The sequence below is a fragment of the Haliotis rufescens genome, unplaced genomic scaffold, assembly GCF_023055435.1.
Source record: "Haliotis rufescens isolate VD_foot unplaced genomic scaffold, xgHalRufe1.0.p SCAF_3, whole genome shotgun sequence".
In the NCBI taxonomy this organism is placed as follows: Eukaryota; Metazoa; Mollusca; class Gastropoda; order Lepetellida; family Haliotidae; genus Haliotis; species Haliotis rufescens.
Genome location: NW_025964001.1, coordinates 44,744,694 through 44,769,553, shown reverse-complemented (window position 1 = coordinate 44,769,553; position 24,860 = coordinate 44,744,694). Strand labels below are relative to the sequence as shown.

At 40.7% G+C, this 24,860-nt stretch overlaps 2 protein-coding genes and 1 long non-coding RNA gene across 3 annotated transcripts; 2 read left to right on the top strand and 1 right to left on the bottom strand.

Moving 5' to 3' along the window:
* Window positions 1-1,002: 1,002 nt before the first annotated feature.
* Window positions 1,003-3,557, bottom strand: LOC124125409. Its single transcript, XR_006859636.2, has 3 exons — window positions 2,061-3,557; window positions 1,536-1,716; window positions 1,003-1,239 (listed from the first exon to the last, which is right to left on the bottom strand). It is a non-coding gene; the product is annotated as an uncharacterized LOC124125409 (long non-coding RNA).
* Window positions 3,558-9,456: 5,899 nt separating this feature from the next.
* On the top strand, window positions 9,457-21,807 carry LOC124129923. Its single transcript, XM_046493277.2, has 3 exons — window positions 9,457-9,519; window positions 11,973-12,126; window positions 15,503-21,807. The coding sequence occupies exons 2-3, from the start codon at window positions 11,979-11,981 to the stop codon at window positions 21,583-21,585; spliced, it is 6,231 nt and encodes a 2,076-aa protein (XP_046349233.2). The 5' UTR covers window positions 9,457-9,519; window positions 11,973-11,978; the 3' UTR covers window positions 21,586-21,807.
* A 1,897-nt stretch (window positions 21,808-23,704) lies between these two features.
* LOC124125039 (DNA-directed RNA polymerase II subunit RPB1-like) lies at window positions 23,705-24,568 on the top strand. Its single transcript, XM_046488358.2, has one exon. The coding sequence runs from the start codon at window positions 23,705-23,707 to the stop codon at window positions 24,566-24,568; it is 864 nt and encodes a 287-aa protein (XP_046344314.2).
* Window positions 24,569-24,860: the final 292 nt, after the last annotated feature.

Below are 24,860 nucleotides of genomic sequence, written 5' to 3'. Positions count from 1 at the left end.
CGGCATTAATCATACTCACTCTATTTACATGAAGTACATAATTGTGAACAAAAGATCAATAATCCATATACAATGAATCGCCACGAATTAACTGGAATATTGCAAATGTGGCGTTGAATCATACTCACGCACCAACATGTCCTTTAATATATACACAAATCCATTTTCTATTTACAGTAAGTATATATATATATCATTAATATCATTTAATCTATTTACAATGAATCGCTGTGATGTTGCTGCTATATTGCAAATACAGCATGGAGTCATACTCTCACAGATATATATATATATATATATATATATATATATATATATATACATTGAGTATTTACAGTAAGTACCAATATACAATATATACAATCTATTTACAAAGATTCGCTGCGATGTTGCTGGAATATTGCAGATGCAGTGGGAAGTCATTAAGTATGAACATAAGTACATTAAACTGCCATATTTTTGCAGGAATATTGCTAAAAGAGGCATAAAACAAACTCACATCATTTACAATAAGTACATAATCATATACAATAGACAATGATCTATTTACAATGAATCGCCCTGATGTTGCTGTTATATTGCAAATACGGCGTTAGGTCATACTCTCTTACAAAAACATCCTTTTAATATATATACACACATATGAAACATTTACAATACGTACATAGATACAATAACTCGCAGTGATGGAATGTTCCATCATATGCCAGTACACACAGCCTTTCACTCTTCAATGTGATCAGCTGTGTGATACTGACAGAAACAGCGTGCACAGAGGCCAACGTGGCAGTCAGGACACCAGGTCCTGACCTTTCCTGCGGAGCCATCGGTGGTCCTCTGTCTCTTTCTGCAGAGAACACACTGTTTCCTCTTCCCTTCAGGCAGCACTTCTATGAAGTGGGGTCGGTCGGGTAGCCTAGTGGTTAAAGCGTTCGCTCGTCACGCCGAAGACCCGGGTTCGATTCCCGACATGGGTACAATGTGTGAAGCCCATTTCTGGTGTCCCCCGCCGTGATATTGCTGGAATAATCCTAAAAGCGGCGTAAAACCAAACTCACTCACTCACTCACTCTATGAAGTGACGTCCGGTCAGTCGTCGGGAAGGAGGCTTGGTCCTGGGCCTGCCAGTCCTCCTCTTCACCCGAGTGTTCCCGACGAGTGAGTGGAGAAGGGACATGTGGAAGTCCAGACGGGAGGTCGTTCTACCATGAGTGTTCAGGAATGTCTGATAGGCATTTACTGAAATGAAATGAGTATGAAACATTAAAATCAAACATTATGAAATAGCTGTTCAGAAGATAAGGTTCACGTTGATTAATCAGTACAATGAATATACAGTGGAAGTGGTACCAGATGCGAAATTATTCCGTTATTGTATTCAGTTAATGCCATTTATTACATATTGGTTGATATTATCATGATAATGACTGTATAGTTGGTAGTAATGACATAGGTCTAGAATTATAAGTTATTCCTAAATTCCTTGTTACCAAATTATTTTATTCTGATTTTCAAATAAATAAAATAATTCTTACCTGATGCTGTGAGAAGAAAGTTGATTAAAACTTTCTTCCACAGCTTCTTGGAGCGGACTTGGGGATCATAGACACCAATGAGTTGATCCCAAGGTCAACTCCACCCATTAGAGTGTTGTACAGTCTAATGACTGAGGGGAGAGTGACAGACCGGTCCCGTGAGTTAAGCCCATCCTCCATTCTGTAAATAAAATATTTCATATTATTTTTTTCAGAAACATGCATATAGAATCTCTATATTCTTTTCATCTTTATGAGAAATTTAAAGTAATTGACACTCATCAAAGCGTACATGTATGAAAGAAAATGGACACTTGGAGTAGGAATCATACTGACTTAACATTAACAGCATTAGAAATTGGCACTAGTCCTATAAGGACTATTAGAAATGTGCCTTCTTTAACAAAGTTTAAGGGTTTTGCTATATGTATGTGACTAGTGACTAGTGGACTGAAACTATTAGTTTCTAACGCTGCTGAACACTAAACAGGATATATAGAACTATATTTAATATTTTGAATTTACCTTGGACTACTGTACCCATGGTAGAAAGGATTGTGAAGACCTTCCTGTCTGAAAAGAGCACTGCCAGCAGTGGACCCTGTCGAAGGAAGGTGTTGACGCCAGCCAGTTCTTGTCCCCTTCATTCCAGTAGGAAGCGATGGTTGGCTTCTTGATGACACCCATGGCCAACAAGAGTCCAAAAAATGCCCGCATTTCTTCCCGGCCTACGGGTCTCCACGCCCGAGCCCTGCCCTGTGGTGATGGAGTGCGGCCCTGCAGGTACTGCTCAGCATACCTGTTTGTCTCCCTGACCAGCAGGTCGAACAAATCAACATCTCCATCCTCTCCTCTGAGTTGCTTATCAAAATAGCATATAGGAGGGGCATGGTAATCTGAAACATATATCATAATTTATGACCACATGAATTATTATAAATCACGCTGTCATATATCATTGTATTTGATACATGTACATGTAATGATAATCTTAATATCATACAACTTATATCCACATTTATACCTAAACATATAATTAACCTTGTTCGAGACACCAAATATGAAACAATTCCTTACTTAGTTTTGGATGACAGGCATTGTCTATGTTGATTATGAATTCATGCACTTAATGATATTTGTATTTATCAATTCTTTTTACCTTGAGGGTTGACAGGGCCGCACTCCTCGGCAAAGTCAATGCTGTTGCCGAGGTCAAAGCTGTCCGTGTCCAGCACGGGCAGCCAGGAGCCACGGACCATTGGTTTGGCCCTTGTATCTTCTTCGCTCTCTTCCGTGTTATTTTCCTCGTGATCTGAAATTTGAAATAATGCTTCTTATTAATAATGTCCTTTCAATAACATATAAAAGTGCTAAGGGAAAGGATTCCTTGTTAAAAGATAGATATGTGTAGTGTGTCCATGCATTCAAATAAAATAGGAGCATGGAAAAAGCATGTATGAATCATTCCACTTCACAGACCATATCCTAGACAGAGTATAACTGTATTATCAAAATTCAAATATCCAGAAATTTAAAAGCTTTTCAAATAATTTTGAATTATGACATGGGCGAAAATTAAAGCTTAAGAATTCAGAGATTTCAGATAAATTAATGCAATCACAATTGTGAGAACATGGTTAGCTTTTTTTATTTGTTTGCCTCTTTAGTATTTTTTTATGTGATGCTTAACACCGAAATCAAAATGAAGGGTTGGAACTAAAATACTTTACAAGACAGGGTAAAATTCCATTGTACTGTTAAAACAATGGGAAGATTTGGAAATTTGTCTACGGATAAGTGAGCTGGTATTAATTTCCATGTCATTGTCCTAAGCAACTGCTGACTCATGTTTTATTAGTGATCAAGGGGAGATAATGTGATTTGTTTAGGTCCTATAATAACTCCCTTGGATACACACTTTTTGCAAATTGCTTCATGGAAGTTTGTCATTTCTCCAATGTGTTTTATGTTTGTTATCAATCTTAAATTTAAATAAAAATATAAATATATCATATATATATATATATATATATATACATATAGACCTATAGACATATATTCAGTTTATTGAAGGAACTATTTCAGACCCTGTAGATCTAGTGAATATTTTACAACACAGTATCAATATTCATGTGGCAACTTTATTTTCGTCAAGACTAATATTTTGCTTGTAATTAATATGTATAACCTGTGACCTTTTTAGTTGGGTACAGATTAAACATGTTGAAAGACTTCTTCTTTATTACTACTATATAAAGATAAGATTAGGATATATGTGCTCCACATGAATTTATTAATGAAAACTGAAGGGCTTCCTTGAGTAGTCACAGGAAAACAATTGTGTAATCATGATGCAAACATTTCCAGGGTGAGAACTAAAATCAAAAGCTTTACAATGATGGTAAATTTTCATAAAAAAATTGGCCATAGCTTCCGCGTCTCCGGGCTACCTGCCCGGTGAGGGAACATTTGTTCAGTGCGCTGACCCCCAACCCATTGGCGCAAGGACAACAGTCACTTGGTGCAATGCCACTCCCCTTTCCCCTTAGTAAGTTATAATAAATGTTAATCTACATCATTTATGATATATCTATAACATTTAACAGTTAGAATTATGAAACATATTCATTTATTTTTAAAATTTCAAAATAAGTTAGACATTTTAGATTTATGAAAAATGACTCATTATACTCATTTAAAAATATGGCTTCATGTCCAAAGTGTGAACTAGTGTGTCCTTCAAGGTTTGATTTTTAACAAAGACATTTTTCCATTAATATTACTGAGCTTTACCGAAAGCATGTGTAGGCCACATGTAGACATGTTAAAACTTCACTACCATGAGAGCCTTTCTTTCAAATCATTTCTAAGTTTCATATTTCATGAAATACTAAACAAGGAAGTTGGCTGTTTCTACTATTACTATCATGGTATGGTAACATTTGAAACATCACAACTATCACGAGTAGATCTAAATCTAGCCTACAATTTCGAAAATTGCAAAAACATAAGAAATTCTTATTCCCGCAATTGCTCTGACACTGACAGTACACCTACTTAATTTACTGAAAATGAACTAATGTTACTTACCGCTTATCTCTTCCTGGGGACTCGGAGTCGGAATCGAGAGAATCGACTGATATGTCCGACTCGAAGTCCGACTCCCCCAAATCATCGTCGTCTCCAACACCAACCGCTGACATGATCCTTGTTGAAGGACAGCTTCGATCGCAATGTTGTCGTCTGTCACATGGGGCTATTTTTATCCCTATGAATATTCATGCTCTCGGCGGGAGACGAACGTTTTTTATATTTTATTTGTGTTCATCGCGCTGATTCGATAAACAAAGCACGAAGATAAAGATTAAAGCATATAATGTATAATTATTTACATTGGATGTCATATTTAACACTGTTGGTGATTTCAACATCGAACTTTGTTTTGGCTTACTCGGGCACCTGTAACCTCTGTGACGTGCATGTCAAAGGTCGCGGGTCACTTTATTTCGTTATTTAACAATAACAAACCGAATGAATACCAAATTTACATACTTAAATTAAACGATAGATTATTAATAATTTAGCAATGAATTCTACTGTTAAAAAGACAGCAATTTATATTTTGACATACGTTCTCGTTCAGACCGAGGTAAAAAATAGCTTAATCGGGGACCGGTATTCAAGTAATTTTAACTGACATTTACACGTTCATAATTCAACATCATATAGTTCTTGTTTATGTATTTATATAACCAATAAATTATAAATATATTCGACACTGCATAAGATCCTATATGCCGAACCTACTTTTCAACGTCTTGTAATAAATTGGCACGCCTCATTAAACATACGAAAACGTGACTTACATATAATCAGTCACAAAACATGAACAACAAAGACCCAAAATGGTGTGTCAAAGTTTATCATGTGCGTTTTCGTTTCTTCTGGGAGACATGCTTTCGACTTTTTTTCTCTCATGAAAAGTACCGCTAAGCGACCTTCAACTTCAGTCGCCATTTTGTTTTAAGTTTCGGCTAAAAAGTTGCGGTACCTTTTCTGTGTTTTTGCCGAATTTGAGGTTTAGGAAGCATTAATGGAATTAATGGAAATATACGTATGAATATGAGAAGTGGCATATTTTCACGCAGACTGTTTTTAACAGATGTCAGTAGGTATGTATAACTGTATGAATGTTTTTGAATACGCTTTGATATGAATGTGATGAACGAGGCCTTGAACAAATACTTTGAAAAAAAAATACACTCAATTCACCATCGATAAACTGGGCATTTAGTTGGCAAGTTTTTAAATTTGGTTTGAGTTACTGATTGCTTAAAATCATTAGGTATAAAACTCATGATATACATGTATGACACATAAAAAAAACAAGATTGTTTTGATCTTCAGGACTTTTCTTTTTGAATAATGATTATAGGAGGGGAGTAAATAATACAAATATGCTTACCGCCGACATATAGCTGGAATATTGCTGAGTGCGGCGTTAAACAACAAACCAACCAACCCACTTACAATTTAACCCCTTATGATTTAAATAGGTTCATAAATCGACGAGCCCCAATTTGTTACGGGTGTTATGAACGGCAGGGGTTCCCGCTAATACCACAAATAACAATTACAAGCATCACACAACAATCTCTGAAGTTTAAAGCTAGATTTAATAATTAAAACAAAGATAAGTATATAACAATTCTCAGTTACTGGGCAAAGCAATATGGCAAATGTGCAATATAGATAATAGTCACCTCAGATTTCTTGACATCACATTCCCAATGAATTCCATTTCACATTGTTCCAAACTTATATATCACAGTTCACAGGATAACTGGGTAACAACAGTTTCCTCCTTGGAAGCGTCGACATGACCTTCTAACTCTGTCTCCGGACATAACGCTGGGCTGAACTGCCCTCGTTCAGTTAAATCATATTTCTCCCTCTCCAATTCTTTTTCCTTCCCCCTTTCTGTTCGATAACTTGCCCTCATACAATAAACAAATTTCCAGGTAAGCTATCTACTTCAGCACACAACAAAAGGTTGATCGGCCCACACCAATCAGTTACCAAGCCAACTCAAACTCCAATCACCCCACAAGCACGCTTCTCGCCGCCAGGCAGCTTGCTTAACTCAATCAAGCATGACGCCGTCTACCCAAACTGGACCCCTTGTGAACACACAAATATACAACGTCAATCATAACATCTTGGAGTACCAATAGCAGCGGAAAAGACCGTACTACCATGCACTTGCCTTACATTTCTTGGCATAGAAATTGACACAGAGGCAATGGAAGCAAGAATCCCTGCTGAGAAAATCATACAATGTCAGCAAGCAATACCAGATTTACTTAGGCAAAACAAAGTCCTACTTAAACAAATACAATCACTACTGGGTTTACTGAATTTTATCTGCAGAACCATACCAATAGGCCGTCCTTTCTCTCGCAGGCTAATTGATTGTACTCGACATGCAAAAAATCCCAATCATCATGTTCGCTTGACGCAAGGAGTCAAAAAGGATTTACAAGTGTGGCAGGAATTCCTGCATCAGCACAATGGAGTCTCATTGTTTCTGGATAAAGAATGGCATTCAAATACAGAGCTTCACCTTTGTACAGATAGCGCTGGAGGTGAGGGGAGAGATTTCGGCCTATATTTTGGGCATCAGTGGTCCTATGGTGCTTGGCCATCCGAGTGGAGAAAAGCTGCATTTACTGTGGACATAACCTTTTTGGAGTTGTTTCCAATTCTGGTTGCAGTACAGCTGTGGGCAGATCAGCTTGTAAACAAGAAAATTATGTTTCATTCAGACAACCAATCACTTGTGACGATTCTGAACAAATTGACATCTAAGTCTGCACGTGGCATGGTTCTTGTTAGGCCTTTTGTGCTTCACTGTTTACAGCGCAACATCTTACTAAGGGGAGAGTATATCCCAGGTAGTAAGAATGCTATCACTCGTTTTCAATTTCATCGACTACCACAGCTGGCTCCCAATCTCATTATGCGACAAACAGACATACCAAGCCAACACTGGGACAACTGGAAACTGAAGCTTCCAGGCTACTAGAGCTTTCATAAGCTGACAACACTAAGAAAGCTTATACAATAAAATATTGCTTTGCATTCCTTTGCCAGGTTAAGATCAACTTACAAATGCAACATACCAGAACTATGGCCAGCCCCTATAGAACACTTACTTCAATATATCTCATACTTATCTCTGCACAACTCAGCTCCCCTCCCTCCCCGCTCATCGATGGTTACCCACGTGGGTTATCTCCCCGAGGTTCTGAACTGCTCGGGTGTTCTATTTTGGCGCTCAGGTATTTTATTTGCTAGGCTGCTTCGACGGCTTGTCGACAGGGGCAGGGAGGGGAGTTGCTCATCGATGGTTACCCGCGTGGGTTATCTCCCCCGGGATTGGAGCTTCTCGGGTGTTTCATAATGGTGATAGGTTATTATTTGTGATAGGTATCTCCCCCAGGGTACCGCCACCAATACTGAATAAACTGCGCCCATATACAAGTGTTTTGTTTTCATGTTTGATGTTTTAATTGTTTGGTTTTTCATGAATGGATGTCACAATTGTTCTTGTGATAATGTGGATTCGATACAATAGACCAGAGATAATTTATATCCCAAAGACTTCAAGACCAATATTTACAGGTCTAGAAAAACACAATTACAAACTCATTAAAAACTCATCTTTTCAGATTATGAAAGACTTATATAATTTGAGCAACACATTAATATTTAGGATGTAAAATATAGAATGCCCCTATAATACTTTAGATTATCAAATCAGCGACCCCCAGTAGAAACTGGCAAATGAAAAAAATGTATCATTGTATGAAAGAAGCTGTCAACTCTGTAATCAAAAGTATTTTGCAAATGAATTCCACCATATTTTGTATGTGCTTTTTTTCAGTAACAAACGCCTTAGATATCTGCCGGCATACTTCACAAATCACCCAGATGTTCTGAAGTTCCTTTCTCTCGTCTAAGGCCGAAAAATCAAAATGCTTAAAAATCCCAGTAAATTTTGCAATTGATCTAAACGCAATTTTAGTCCTACCGGTAATTTCAATGAGGACGTAATAGCTACACAATCATTGTGTGCTGTTAACATTAAAAAACAGGTACGTGAGTATTATGCATCCAACAGACACGCTAAAATCCAAACTGCGCCGTGCATGAACATGCACGTGCAAACTGTGAATCACCACATTAATGTCCAGGAGATGTCTTTATTAATGTGTATTGAAAGATGAATTATTTAAATTTCAAATATTTATTTATCGAACTATATCTTGAGGATAGTTTCTTTTCTCCGCTAGTATTTTATAAAACAAGGGGAAATTCACTCCCAAATAGAGCATGAACTACCATTTTTATCTGTCACCGATTTATCCAAAAGTAACATAATTTCTGACGAGATTTCACCACTACTATACGATATAAGTATCAGATACTACTTCATATACATCTCCTGAAATTTGGTACGCCAAAATGATAATGAATCAGGCTGATTAAAAGATATAGTGGAAAATACATAACTGTCACATTATTAACAATTGTTATAAATGGCCCATGCAGCACTTTTACCAGAAGGCTTACATTTTTAAGTTCATTCCTTCGATATACTTAAAGATGTTGACATTACGGTTGCTCAATAACGATTCCGTAGATACAATAGTAATCACAAAATATCTATATCCCACCCAGAGCCCACTAAAACTGATCTCATATCATGATACATGACAATAAATAATCATACATATATTGCCATGAATAAGACAACAGACACACATTCCCATGTTTGTTCCCCTTTCGGATAGTAATTACATGCGTTTAAGGTTCCAGGACTTACTGCGCCACCTGCGTTTTTTTCGATTGGCTGTCGAAAGGTATTACAAAGCTTGAACTGGCAACTCAATGTCAAAACTTCTCGGGAACTCTCTGCAAAGTAAGTATATACTTTACCTTGCGAATGGTGATTTGATCATCATTGCTTGGGGGTTATAGTAGTTGACGACGTTTAGAAATGATGTCTTTGAGTATTATAAAATCGCTTAGATGTAGCTTGTAAGTGTAAGATTCCTGGAAGAACTCACATCACCGACGGATTCTATAACATATATTCACAATGAATGGAAGAATATAATATTTTTACAGACTTGTATGCACAATCAAACCGTATCATCACAATGATCATACCAACTCCTCACTATGATAATACGAAATCCTCACAATGATCACACAAAATATCCACAATCATCATTCAAAATTCAACACAGTTGGCATTCCGGTTCCCAGCAGCCAATGCTTGTGGGAAGAGGCGTTTGCATGGATCCGGTGGTCAGGCTTGGTGACTTTGACGATGTGTCGTCGTACCCGGACGACGTGGGACGTTGGTCATAAAATCCATCAATGGTTTGTCTTGTCCAGATTCGATTATTTACTGACCGCCGGCATACAGCTGGAATGAAAAACAATAATGATAATATGTGTACATATACGTATATTGCGCTAGACTCCATACAGAAGGTGCATACTCTAACGCTAACACTATACCCCGGTCAATGAAACAGTGTGCACTCGATTTTCATTCTAAGCCCCCTGTGGAGTATACAACCCAAGCTGCCTGGGACACACTAGAAGGTTAACAGCCACTTCAATCTCACCTACCGGGTACCCATTCACTGCTTGGTGAACAGAGGCACTTTTCGAACAAAGTCACTTATCTCAGGAGACACCACCTGTGCTACATGTGCTTCAATGTGGAGCAGGACCGAAGCCCTAGAAACTCTCAGGAGACTCTCGCCCGGGGTCACACATCGAAGTATTCTTAACTCAACTTCACAGAATGTTGCTGAGTGCGACTTTAAACAACGAACAAACAAACAAACAAACAAACAAACCATTCAAAATTCTGTGAACGGTTAGACATGAGGAATGCCCATTAAGCATCTTTTACTCTTACGGCTACGAATCTGCCATTCTTTATAATTCGCTCAAAATGTGATTATTTTCATATTGTAGTGCATTTATATTACATGTGTACACTTTGATTATGGAGAAAGCCACACTTCCTCTTTGACTGCCATTTCTCCAAGTTATATCAGTCCTAAAAATATAACATTATTTTTAGTTAATGCGATAAGTAGAATTGTGTGTGGAACACGTGCTAACATACAATGACAGACTTTCCTAACAGCTCGATCCGCATATCAGTCCCCAGTAGTGACAATAGACAATGCAAAACGATGAACGTTGGAGCAGATATGGATACCGCTCCTATGTCCGCCGCAAAGTATTAGTGACGGCGGTGAAAGAAAGTCACAACTAGGGCATGTACGGTTTCGGGAAATTTTCAGGAATCTAAGATATTTAAAATACTCATCAGGTTGTGTTATTCATCTGAGTTGTGGTTGTTGTTGTTGACACTGTTAACAAATTACAATGTTCCATATGGGGTATTGATGAGTGAACAAGTTTCAGTTGCAGGTCTTAGATTAATTCCATTGTAACGTTTAAATTATTTACATTCTTTTACTTTCATTATTATTATGTACAGATTAAAATAAAAAAAGAGGGTTTGGCTGATCCTGACACAGTCAGGATGGTTAGGATCATCATCAGCTCAGGGCCCTTCCCCTTTTGCACGCAGCCCAGACAGCGAATGGGACTTCTCACAGGAAGCACTGCCTAGTCAAACCCAGAGAATATGAAGACTCCCCAACACTGCAGCCTTCTACATTACACAGATTGTCAGAAGGGCTGTATTCCTGGTAGCAAACCCGGGTACTCTCCCAATGTCAGTCAATAGATTGGGAGGTACCAAACCTAGGGAACCGAGAACAATGGGGAGTCGGACAACTTGGTACTTGGGATGCAAGCGTGACATTTCGAAAGCGAGCTCTGCATACTTGCCATGTTTTGCCTGAATCTTGTCAATCACATTAGTGTCAAAAGGGACAGAAAATTAAAAAGATATAAATGATTTCAATGGATTTATCAAAAGTAGAAGAACGGGTTTATTGGCCTGGATACGTCTGAGGCTGTATACGGGCCTGTTCCAAAGAATTTTGTAGTTATCATTTTCCATGACGCCCTCTACATATTCTGGGTCGTACCATGGATGGACCTATGTGTCAAAACCACAAGCATTACGAAGACGGTAATAAAATGATCGAGCCACTCCATCATGTCGCTTAAGATACTGTGTTTGTGCCAAAGCCGGGCATTCACTGACAATGTGTCAGACAGACTCATTAAATTCATTACATAATCTACATTTCATATTTACATTTTGATGCAAAATTATTATTATTATTATGATGATGATGATGATGATGATGATGATGATGATGATGAGAACTAATATGTAGATATATGCTCGGGTTTAATTTATTTCAGTGCGTGATGTGGCCAAACATGATTTCTCTGTCCTTGCTGTTGGCGGTGGCTTTAACATCCGTGATTGAGGAAGGGCTTGCAGTTGAAGAGGGCGCTGTTGCAAAACCAATTATGTTTGTTGACGTTGAAGTCATCAAGAAACCATTATCTGAAGGTTAGTGTTTCACTAGTCAGATTCAGGGCAGCATTTAAAACGAGGTTGTTGGTTATGTTTCGCCACAGACAACTATTTTCCAACGGTCTGTAAATATTCGAGTCTGGGCCACAGAGACCAGCGATTAATATTATTAGCAACGGCACACACACAGCCGTTTTACAATACTACATATTAACCAAGTCATCGAACCTGACCATGCGAACCACTAAGTTGCTTCATAAGACAAGTATGGGTTACTAGGTGCAATTGTACCCTGGAATGCCCATGAGGCATATGTGTGAAAAGGATGTGCATGCATTAAGTTCGGTCTGTCAAATGGCCTTGGGCTCAAGGCCAAGACGACAGACAAATGACAATGATTTAATAAGGTGGCGTGTCAAAAATAAATTTATAAAGAGTATGTATGTAAATGTTACAAGTAGAGTGAATTCAGAGACACAGCTTCTTTGAGATATCCTCAATGTAGGATTTTGTTTAGGCGTTTCTTTGTTAACATGAAAACGTATGTTTTTTCACAATAACAATATCACAAAGGCAGACTAGACACGGGACAGTTGACATTCCCTGCATATTCATGGCATCAGTTGCGTGTGCAAGATGTATCAGGTCAAAAAAGACGCTGTTGGTCAACCTAATTAGACATTTATAGATGTTTTCTCAGTTTGTCACACGTCTCAAAGTACAACGTCTAGACATCGACTACAAATAAACACCAAATCGGCATAGTCTCCCTTTTAATGAAATTCTGGTTTCAAATAGTATAGTCAGCGTCAGTTAAATGGTGTCACGCAGATAATAAGTAATAAAAGTAGGAAAGCTTACATTGTTTAGAAACGGATCATGTGGCTTGAAAGCATAACCCCAGCCTTCCGATGACACTCTAAGACACATTGAAATGTCTACCAACCTGTCATTGATTCTGTCTAACTTGCAGCATACCAACTACTTGACCTCTCTCCTCTATATAGATAAATCGTATTTCTAACTTCCAAGAGGGCAGTTCAATTGCATCTGGAATGAACCATTTTTTTTACCAACATCGATTACTACATGTCATGTCTTGCACGAACATGGCCATGAGCTACGTGGTTACTGGTTGCGTTCAGGCGTGAGTTTCGGGTAGCATTTCTCATAACCTTCCATCTTGCACTTTTCATTATTTTATTATAGTCATTGTCTATTTCCAGTTTCAGAAAAGCATCCAATCAGTGTTACATAAGCATTAACAACCTGTTCTTCAACTGTTGGCGAGGTCCACCATATCTTTGCACAGTACTTATATTTTACGGTATTCTATCATAGTTAAAAAAAACCGTTTCATATAGTAAGGAATACATGTATAAATGGAAATGTTATGGCATAAATTGATCCATGGGGCACCTGTTACTAAATCTGCTGATAATAGATATAGTTAAATCTCTATATCCTCATTGATAACATCTATGTGAAGACATAAGGCAAGACGTTGGCATCTCAGTGAGCACCAATTGCGCTCCCATTCTTGTTGATCTGTTTCTCTATGTATATAAATCGGTGTTTCTGGTCGGATTGGCAAAACCAAACCAAGAGAATTTGGCCACGAAGATTAACTTAAGCTTCAAAGTATATCTAAGATCTGAAAACGTTCCATAATGATCAAAGCGCCAAGTGCCTTCCACTGCACCCACCTGAATTAGAAATAAAAGAGACCAGTGAAACTGCCTCATCTCTATCATATTTAGATCCATGCATAATGATTCAGAGTGACACAAAAATCTTTTGAGGTACAGTGAGTGAGTGAGTGAGTGAGTATGGTTTTACGCCGCTTTTAGCAATATTCCAGCAATATCACGGCGGGGGACACCAGAAATGGGCTTCACACATTGTACCCATGTCGGGAATCGAACCCGGGTCTTTGGCGTGACGAGCGAACGATTTAACCACTAGGCTACCCCACCGCCCCTTTTGAGGTACAGTCGCGCATGCTCTTTCTACGACAAATTCAGAAAGCGTCATAAAACCCTTGCTCAAAAGGTTGTGATCAGCCTTACAATATTCAAGGCCTTCGCAAAGCTTTTGAAAGATTCTTTGTAGACATGTGGCGGACATTTCCAATTTGGACGCATCAATGATATCCGATGCAATTTCCTATTTTGACTTGTACCATATATTCCTGTGTTTGTTATGTGAACAATTGATTTTCCTTTGCACATGTTTGTGATGGGTGCTATCGCTGGCGCATAATGCGATCACCGTTTCGTGAACAACAGGTTCACTCGAACTTTGATGCTTATTGGACCTTTAGTTGATATTTCTTATGATTGTGGAATTGTATTTTGCCATTTTTTTCCCCTCTCAGTCGTAATATGTTCAACAATGTTATATAACCAAGTATGTAATTTATGCACTTTGAACATACATGTAAAGTTTGGGACTGGTGCACCAAAGATCTGAGTGACAGATTGCAAAGCTTGAACATGACACAGCAAGACTGTTAACTGGAAGTCATACTCCTGTTCAAAAGTTATATTTTAAAACTTATTGGGAACGCTTATCTGAGCTTAGGAGAATCCTAAGTTGCGTTTATTGTTATAAATGCACAGCATATGACACTACCACACCTTCAAGGTCTAGTACCTTACTCTTACTCTCTCGGGATAAAAATAGCATACAACCTCTAGAATTGCTCATAACATTCCTTTATTACGTACTGTAAGATTTCTGCTTTTTCGTTCATACAATCCTCTATTGAATTCCCCATACAATGAAAGGAATACTGAAATCTTTTCTGGATTTAAATCCAGTATGAGAACAGATAATACATTCCAACCATATTTCTCATATGGTCTCAGAATAATTTAAATCATAATTAATAATTAAGACATGGTGATTATAGACAAGGTTTAAACGGGGAACCAAATTGCAAATGTGGCAGCACATTGCTAAAACTTAAATGAGCTAGACAAAAATTGATGCACTCACTATTGTTAATTGTGGAAACTACTTTTAATGGTAATATATAGGGCTATCTAAGTTGTGGCAACTTATTCACAGTACTTTCCAAGTAAATACGATATATTTGAACAATACTGGTATATGAAAATAGGTAAAGTTAGCAAGTTTCAAATATGCAATTCTGCGCCTTGGTTCATTTAACTTTAAATTGATGAGATTAGATAATATTTGATAGCCCTTTATTGCCGAAGCATACACAATGATACGAGTCTTTGCATTTATGATATCAAGGTCGTGTGGGGAATTTACTATACACTCTGCTTCCTTCATGCTTCGTAGAACATTAAGGGGAGCGAACAGTATATGTTATAAACAAACCAGAGAACAATCACAAGCAATATCCCTCCTCACTGTAACTGTGTTGATTTATTTTTTACAGAGTGGTCTGCGGAGGAATGTGCAGGGGATTTAGACATAAACGGTTGTATTGACAAGACTGAACAAAAAGAGGCAACAAAAAACGCACCCAAAGCATGGAAGAATAAGTTAAATGCAATGCGGAAGGGAAGAAGAAAAAAGTGGCAGCAGAGGATGGCCAAAATCAGAGAAATGGTGAGGGACAGGCAGAAGGGAAAGATAAACGATGGGAACAAGAAAACTTGGGCATGGAAGATGTTGCAGGCAATCCTGAAAGGAAAAAAAACAATAGCCCAAGTTAAGGCGACCTTGGGCAAGAAAAAGTTGAGGCGGATGAAGTCAGAAAAGAGTAAAGGGAAAAGGTGGGCGTCGAGGATGTTACTGGCACTCCTGGATGGAACCAAAACAATATCGCAGGTTAAGGAGACTATAAGAAGGCAAAAGCTGAAGAAGTTGCAGTCGCAGAATGAGGAAGAAATTAATGAAGAAAAGACAGTAGAAGAAGCAGATCTGCTGGAGAAGTTAGAAGGAGAGGAGTGCAAGGGTGCTGCGGATAGTGAAGCCTGTACGAAGGAGATGGCAGAAATAAATGATGGGAAAAAGACAACTTGGGCATGGAAGATGTTGCAAGCAATCTTGAAAGGAAACAAAACAATAGCAGAAGTTAGGGGAACAGTCGGCAAGCGAAAGTTGAGGCGGATGAGGTCAGGAAAGGGTAAAGGGAAAAGGTGGGCGTCGAGGATGTTACTGGCACTCCTGGATGGAACCAAAACAATATCGCAGGTTAAGGAGACTATAAGAAAGCAAAAGCTGAAGAAGTTGCAGTCGCAGAATGAGGAAGAAATTAATGAAGAAAAGACAGTAGAAGAAGCAGATGTGCTGGAGAAGTTAGAAGGAGAGGAGTGCAAGGGTGCTGTGGATAGTGAAGCCTGTACGAAGGAGATGGCAGAAATAAATGATGGGAAAAAGACAACTTGGGCATGGAAGATGTTGCAAGCAATCCTGAAAGGAAACAAGACAATAGCAGAAGTTAGGGGAACAGTCGGCAAGCGAAAGTTGAGGCGGATGAGGTCAGGAAAGGGTAAAGGGAAAAGGTGGGCGTCGAGGATGTTACTAGCACTCCTGGATGGAACCAAAACAATATCACAGGTTAAGGAGACCATAGGGAAGCAGAAGCTGAAGAAGTTGCAGTCGCAGAATGAGGAAGAAATTAATGATGAAAAGACAGTAGAAGAAGCAGATCTGCTGGAGAAGTTAGAAGGAGAGGAGTGCAAGGGTGCAGCGGATAGTGAAGCCTGTATGAAGGAGATGGCAGAAATAAATGATGGGAAAAAGACAACTTGGGCATGGAAGATGTTGCAAGCAATCCTGAAAGGAAACAAGACAATAGCAGAAGTTAGGGGAACAGTCAGCAAGCAAAAGTTGAGGCGGATGAGGTCAGGAAAGGGTAAAGGGAAAAGGTGGGCGTCGAAGATGTTACTGGCACTCCTGGATGGAACCAAAACAATATCACAGGTTAAGGAGACTATAGGGAAGCAGAAGCTGAAGAAGTTGCAGTCGCAGAATGAGGAAGAAATTAATGAAGAAAAGACAGTAGAAGAAGCAGTTCTACTGGAGAAGTTAGAAGGAGAGGAGTGCAAGGGTGCAGCGGATAGTGAAGCCTGTACGAAGGAGATGGCAGAAATAAATGATGGGAAAAAGACAACTTGGGCATGGAAGATGTTGCAAGCAATTCTGAAAGGAAACAAGACAATAGCAGAAGTTAGGGGAACAGTCGGCAAGCAAAAGTTGAGGCGGATGAGGTCAGGAAAGGGTAAAGGGAAAAGGTGGGCGTTGAGGATGTTACTGGCACTCCTGGATGGAACCAAAACAATATCACAGGTTAAGGAGACCATAGGGAAGCAGAAGCTGAAGAAGTTGCAGTCGCAGAATGAGGAAGAAATTAATGAAGAAAAGACAGTAGAAGAAGCAGATCTACTGGAGAAGTTAGAAGGAGAGGAGTGCAAGGGTGCTGCGGATAGTGAAGCCTGTACGAAGGAGATGGCAGAAATAAATGATGGGAAAAAGACAACTTGGGCATGGAAGATGTTGCAAGCAATTCTGAAAGGAAACAAGACAATAGCAGAAGTTAGGGGAACAGTCGGCAAGCAAAAGTTGAGGCGGATGAGGTCAGGAAAGGGTAAAGGGAAAAGGTGGGCGTCGAAGATGTTACTGGCACTCCTGGATGGAACCAAAACAATATCACAGGTTAAGGAGACCATAGGGAAGCAGAAGCTGAAGAAGTTGCAGTCGCAGAATGAGGAAGAAATTAATGAAGAAAAGACAGTAGAAGAAGCAGTTCTACTGGAGAAGTTAGAAGGAGAGGAGTGCAAGGGTGCAGCGGATAGTGAAGCCTGTACGAAGGAGATGGCAGAAATAAATGATGGGAAAAAGACAACTTGGGCATGGAAGATGTTGCAAGCAATTCTGAAAGGAAACAAGACAATAGCAGAAGTTAGGGGAACAGTCGGCAAGCAAAAGTTGAGGCGGATGAGGTCAGGAAAGGGTAAAGGGAAAAGGTGGGCGTCGAGGATGTTACTAGCACTCCTGGATGGAACCAAAACAATATCACAGGTTAAGGAGACCATAGGGAAGCAGAAGCTGAAGAAGTTGCAGTCGCAGAATGAGGAAGAAATTAATGAAGAAAAGACAGTAGAAGAAGCAGATCTGCTGGAGAAGTTAGAAGGAGAGGAGTGCAAGGGTGCAGCGGATAGTGAAGCCTGTATGAAGGAGATGGCAGAAATAAATGATGGGAAAAAGACAACTTGGGCACGGAAGATGTTGCAAGCAATCCTGAAAGGAAACAAGACAATAGCAGAAGTTAGGGGAACAGTCGGCAAGCAAAAGTTGAGGCGGATGAGGTCAGGAAAGGGTAAAGGGAAAAGGTGGGCGTCGAAGATGTTACTGGCACTCCTGGATGGAACCAAAACAATATCACAGGTTAAGGAGACCATAGGGAAGCAGAAGCTGAAGAAGTTGCAGTCGCAGAATGAGGAAGAAATTAATGAAGAAAAGACAGTAGAAGAAGCAGTTCTACTGGAGAAGTTAGAAGGAGAGGAGTGCAAGGGTGCTGCGGATAGTGAAGCCTGTACGAAGGAGATGGCAGAAATAAATGATGGGAAAAAGACAACTTGGGCATGGAAGATGTTGCAAGCAATCCTGAAAGGAAACAAGACAATAGCAGAAGTTAGGGGAACAGTCGGCAAGCAAAAGTTGAGGCGGATGAGGTCAGGAAAGGGTAAAGAGAAAAGGTGGGCGTCGAGGATGTTACTAGCACTCCTGGATGGAACCAAAACAATATCACAGGTTGAGGAGACCATAGGGAAGCAGAAGCTGAAGAAGTTGCAGTCGCAGAATGAGGAAGAAATTAATGAAGAAAAGACAGTAGAAGAAGCAGATCTACTGGAGAAGTTAGAAGGAGAGGAGTGCAAGGGTGCTGCGGATAGTGAAGCCTGTATGAAGGAGATGGCAGAAATAAATGATGGGAAAAAGACAACTTGGGCATGGAAAATGTTGCAAGCAATCCTGAAAGGAAACAAGACAATAGCAGAAGTTAGGGGAACAGTCGGCAAGCAAAAGTTGAGGCGGATGAGGTCAGGAAAGGGTAAAAGGAAAAGGTGGGCGTTGAGGATGTTACTGGCACTCCTGGATGGAACCAAAACAATATCACAGGTTAAGGAGACTATAGGGAAGCAGAAGCTGAAGAAGTTGCAGTCGCAGAATGAGGAAGAAATTAATGAAGAAAAGACAGTAGAAGAAGCAGATCTGCTGGAGAAGTTAGAAGGAGAGGAGTGCAAGGGTGCTGCGGATAGTGAAGCCTGTATGAAGGAGATGGCAGAAATAAATGATGGGAAAAAGACAACTTGGGCATGGAAGATGTTGCAAGCAATCCTGAAAGGAAACAAGACAATAGCAGAAGTTAGGGGAACAGTCGGCAAGCAAAAGTTGAGGCGGATGAGGTCAGGAAAGGGTAAAGAGAAAAGGTGGGCGTCGAGGATGTTACTAGCACTCCTGGATGGAACCAAAACAATATCACAGGTTAAGGAGACCATAGGGAAGCAGAAGCTGAAGAAGTTGCAGTCGCAGAATGAGGAAGAAATTAATGAAGAAAAGACAGTAGAAGAAGCAGATCTACTGGAGAAGTTAGAAGGAGAGGAGTGCAAGGGTGCTGCGGATAGTGAAGCCTGTATGAAGGAGATGGCAGAAATAAATGATGGGAAAAAGACAACTTGGGCATGGAAAATGTTGCAAGCAATCCTGAAAGGAAACAAGACAATAGCAGAAGTTAGGGGAACAGTCGGCAAGCAAAAGTTGAGGCGGATGAGGTCAGGAAAGGGTAAAAGGAAAAGGTGGGCGTTGAGGATGTTACTGGCACTCCTGGATGGAACCAAAACAATATCACAGGTTAAGGAGACTATAGGGAAGCAGAAGCTGAAGAAGTTGCAGTCGCAGAATGAGGAAGAAATTAATGAAGAAAAGACAGTAGAAGAAGCAGATCTGCTGGAGAAGTTAGAAGGAGAGGAGTGCAAGGGTGCTGCGGATAGTGAAGCCTGTATGAAGGAGATGGCAGAAATAAATGATGGGAAAAAGACAACTTGGGCATGGAAGATGTTGCAAGCAATCCTGAAAGGAAACAAGACAATAGCAGAAGTTAGGGGAACAGTCGGCAAGCAAAAGTTGAGGCGGATGAGGTCAGGAAAGGGTAAAAGGAAAAGGTGGGCGTTGAGGATGTTACTGGCACTCCTGGATGGAACCAAAACAATATCACAGGTTAAGGAGACTATAGGGAAGCAGAAGCTGAAGAAGTTGCAGTCGCAGAATGAGGAAGAAATTAATGAAGAAAAGACAGTAGAAGAAGCAGATCTGCTGGAGAAGTTAGAAGGAGAGGAGTGCAAGGGTGCTGCGGATAGTGAAGCCTGTATGAAGGAGATGGCAGAAATAAATGATGGGAAAAAGACAACTTGGGCATGGAAGATGTTGCAAGCAATCCTGAAAGGAAACAAGACAATAGCAGAAGTTAGGGGAACAGTCGGCAAGCAAAAGTTGAGGCGGATGAGGTCAGGAAAGGGTAAAGGGAAAAGGTGGGCGTCGAGGATGTTACTGGCACTCCTGGATGGAACCAAAACAATATCACAGGTTAAGGAGACCATAGGGAAGCAGAAGCTGAAGAAGTTGCAGTCGCAGAATGAGGAAGAAATTAATGAAGAAAAGACAGTAGAAGAAGCAGATCTGCTGGAGAAGTTAGAAGGAGAGGAGTGCAAGGGTGCTGCGGATAGTGAAGCCTGTATGAAGGAGATGGCAGAAATAAATGATGGGAAGAAGACAACTTGGGCATGGAAGATGTTGCAAGCAATCCTGAAAGGAAACAAAACAATAAGCGAAGTTAGGGGAACAGTCGGCAAGCGAAAGTTGAGGCGGATGATGTCAGGAAAGGGTAAAGAGAAAAGGTGGGCGTCGAGGATGTTACTGGCACTCCTGGATGGAACCAAAACAATATCACAGGTTAAGGAGACCATAGGGAAGCAGAAGCTGAAGAAGTTGCAGTCGCAGAATGAGGAAGAAATTAATAAAGAAAAGACAGTAGAAGAAGCAGATCTGCTGGAGAAGTTAGAAGGAGAGGAGTGCAAGGGTGCTGCGGATAGTGAAGCCTGTACGAAGGAGATGGCAGAAATAAATGATGGGAAAAAGACAACTTGGGCATGGAAGATGTTGCAAGCAATTCTGAAAGGAACCAAAACAATAGCGCAAGTTAGGAGAACAGTCGGCAAGCGAAAATTGAGGCGGATGAGGTCAGAAAAGGGTAAAGGGAAAAGGTGGGCATCGAGGATGTTACTGGCACTCCTGGATGGAACGAAAACAATATCGCAGGTTAGGAAATTGAAAGTGCCGTCGGAAACTGGGGCGGAACGTGCAGAAGAATGCAAGGGAGCTTCTGACATTGCTGCTTGTATGAAGAAGCTTAGAAAAGCTAATGGTCGAAAAAGGCCATCCTTGGGAGGTAAATTTTTACAGGCTATCCGGAATAAAATAAGACCAAGACAAGCAAATTACCAGGATGTTTCTTGAGAAAGGGGAAGAAATTAACGAAAAGAATATTGTGTGGAGAATTAATTAGACGTTAAGCAAGGGAGGAAGATGATACATTCGCGTTAAGCATGTATGCAAATGGTGCCATGAGAAGCAATATTGTCTTTTTTTATGAAATGAATAATAGTAGAAAGTTAAGTAACAATAAATGGTCGTGCTAGCAGTAATGATGTCATATAAATAAAAGTTATTCAAGATGAATTGTTGTTTTGTTCATCCTTTTTGGACATTAAAATTATTTGTTTCGGAAATGAAATTGATAATAGTCCCGCTATTAAAGCTGCCCAAGAACCACTGTATCGGCTCATATTATGTGTAGATTTTCACTCGCAAATTTCCAGATAGTGTTTGGTCGAAGCAAGGCACGAAGTTGGAATAGAAATTACATGGAAATCTCCCATAGAAATTGGTAAGTGGTAATGATAAGCTATTATCCCTGACGAACTTTCTGAATTTCTGAACTTTCACGTGGACCGTATACAACACGAGTAATTTCAGCGAGAAACAAGGGAAAAGAGAATACTAGCAGCTTACTATGCAAACCAGGGACGGGATGCTGTAAATGTTCCAAGAGCGAAAGACACAATGGTTGGTGTATATATATAAAAAAAATTATATATATATATATATATATATATATATATAGAGAGAGAGAGAGAGAGAGAGAGAGGGAGAGAGAGAGAGAGAGAGAGAGAGAGAGAGAGAGCGATAAAATACAAAAGTCCAAAGATGAGCTGTATAATTTACTCAACCGGTTTCACGCATGTGATTTTCAAGAGTAATTAGGGAGACTATAAGAAGGCAAAAGCTGAAGAAGTTGCAGTCGCAGAATGAGGAAGAAATTAATGAACAAAAGACAGTATTACATATATAGACAGGATGACTATCCTTGGTGGATTTAATACATATATAGTGAGTGAGTGAGTTGGGTTTTACCCCGCTTTTAACAGTGTTCCAGTTATATCACGGCGTGTCAGCTTAATGTGGGATGGAAAGCCCGAAGTGACCCACGAGCACGGTAATGGTGCTGACAAACCTAGAAACATAATCAGGGCAAACCGGGATTCGTACCCACAATCATAGGTTTCTGGCGTGCCCAAGCGGCGCAACTCTGCACAGCGAATCGCGGCACCTTAGACGACTGGGCCACCCGTGCCCCATATATATATATATATATATATATATATATATATGGATCCACCATACACCATCAATACGCCATCACTACGCTAACCTACACCATCACTACGATGACCTACACCATCACTACGCCAACCTACACCATCACTACGCTAACCTACACCATCACTACACCATCGCTACGCCATCACTACACCAACCTACACCATCACAACACCATCACAACGCCATCATAACGCCACCCTACACGATCACTACGCCACCCTACACCATCACTATGCCACCATACACCATCACAACGCCATCACTACGTAAACCTACACCATCGCGATACCATCGCTACGCCATCACTACGCCACCATACACCATCACTACGCCACCCTACACCACCCTACACCATCGCTATGCCACCCTACACCATAACTACACCATCACAACGCCATTACTACGCCACCCTACACCATCACTTTGCCACCAAACACCATCACAACGCCATCACTACGTTAACCTACACCATCACCATACCATCGCTACGCCATCACTACGCCACCTTACACCATCACAACGCCATAACTACACCATCGCTACGCCATCACTACGGGGCCCTACACCATCACTACGCCACCCTACACCATCATTACGCCACCTTACACCATCACAACGCCATCACTACGCCAACCTACACCATCACTACGCTAACCTACACCATTACTACGCTAACCTACACGATCACTACGCCAACGTACACCATCACTACGCTAACCTACACCATCACTACACCATCGCTACGCCATCACTACGCCACCCTACACAATCACATCGCCATCACTACGCTAACCTACACCATCACTACACCACCGCTACGCCATCACTACACCAACCTACACCATCACTACACCATCACAACGCCATCACAACGCCACCCTACACGATCACTACGCCACCCTACACCATCACTATGCCACCAGACTCCATCACAACGCCATCACTACGTAAACCTACACCATCACGATACCAACGCTACGCCATCACTAAGCCACCATACACCATCACTACGCCACCCTACACCATCGCTACGCCATCGCTACGGGGCCCTACACCATCACTACGCCACCCTACACCATCGCTATGCCACCCTACACCATCACTACACAATCACAACGCCATCCCTACGTCAACCTACACCATCACTACGCAAACCTACGCTAAACCTACACCATCACTACGCCACCCTACGCCAACCTACACCATCACTACGCTAACCTACACCATCACTACGCTAACCTACACGATCACTACGCCAACGTACACCATCACTGCGCTAACCTACACCATCACTACACCATCGCTACGCCATCACTACGCCACCCTACACAATCACATCGCCATCACTACGCTACCCTACACCATCACTACACCATCGCTACGCCATCACTACGCCAACCTACACCATCACAACACCATCACAACGCCATCACAACGCCACCCTACACGATCACTACGCCACCCTACACCATCACTATGCCACCATACACCATCACAACGCCATCACTACGTAAACCTACACCATCGCGATACCATCGCTACGCCATCACTACGCCACCATACACCATCATTACGCCCCCCTCCACCATCACAACGCCATCACTACGTCAACCTACACCATCGCTTCGCCACCCAACACCATCACTCCGCCACCCTACACCATCACTACACAAACCTACGCTATACCTACACCATCTCTACACCATTGCTACGCCATCACTACGCAAACCTACGCTATAACTACACCATCACTAAGCCATCACTACGCCAACCCTGAGCAGAAAATAGGCGCTAGGTTATTTTCGATGCGAGCAATGTATTGTTCAATGTCTGAACTCGTTTATATCTGAACATACCAACAATTGCAGAAACTCCGTGAGTTCTGGTGATCACCTGAACTGTCATAGATCCAGGTTTTGTACCGGTGCATTCGTAATCGGTCACCTCTCCGTGTCTGGCCAACAGATGGAACGAGTGCACACAAAGAACCTGAAAAGACGATCGATAATATAACACTGAAGTGTTCAGTTAAGTACTAGAGTTTTGTGTACGCCACTTGCTCCGTCTTT

Coding starts and splice junctions, on each gene's coding strand:
- LOC124129923 (XM_046493277.2), top strand. CDS start 11,979: ATGTGGCCAAACATGATTTCTCTGTCCTTGCTGTTGGCGGTGGCTTTA. Junction 12,127..15,502: donor CAAGAAACCATTATCTGAAG/GTTAGTGTTTCA, acceptor TATTTTTTACAG/AGTGGTCTGCGGAGGAATGT.
- LOC124125039 (XM_046488358.2), top strand. CDS start 23,705: ATGCCACCAGACTCCATCACAACGCCATCACTACGTAAACCTACACCA.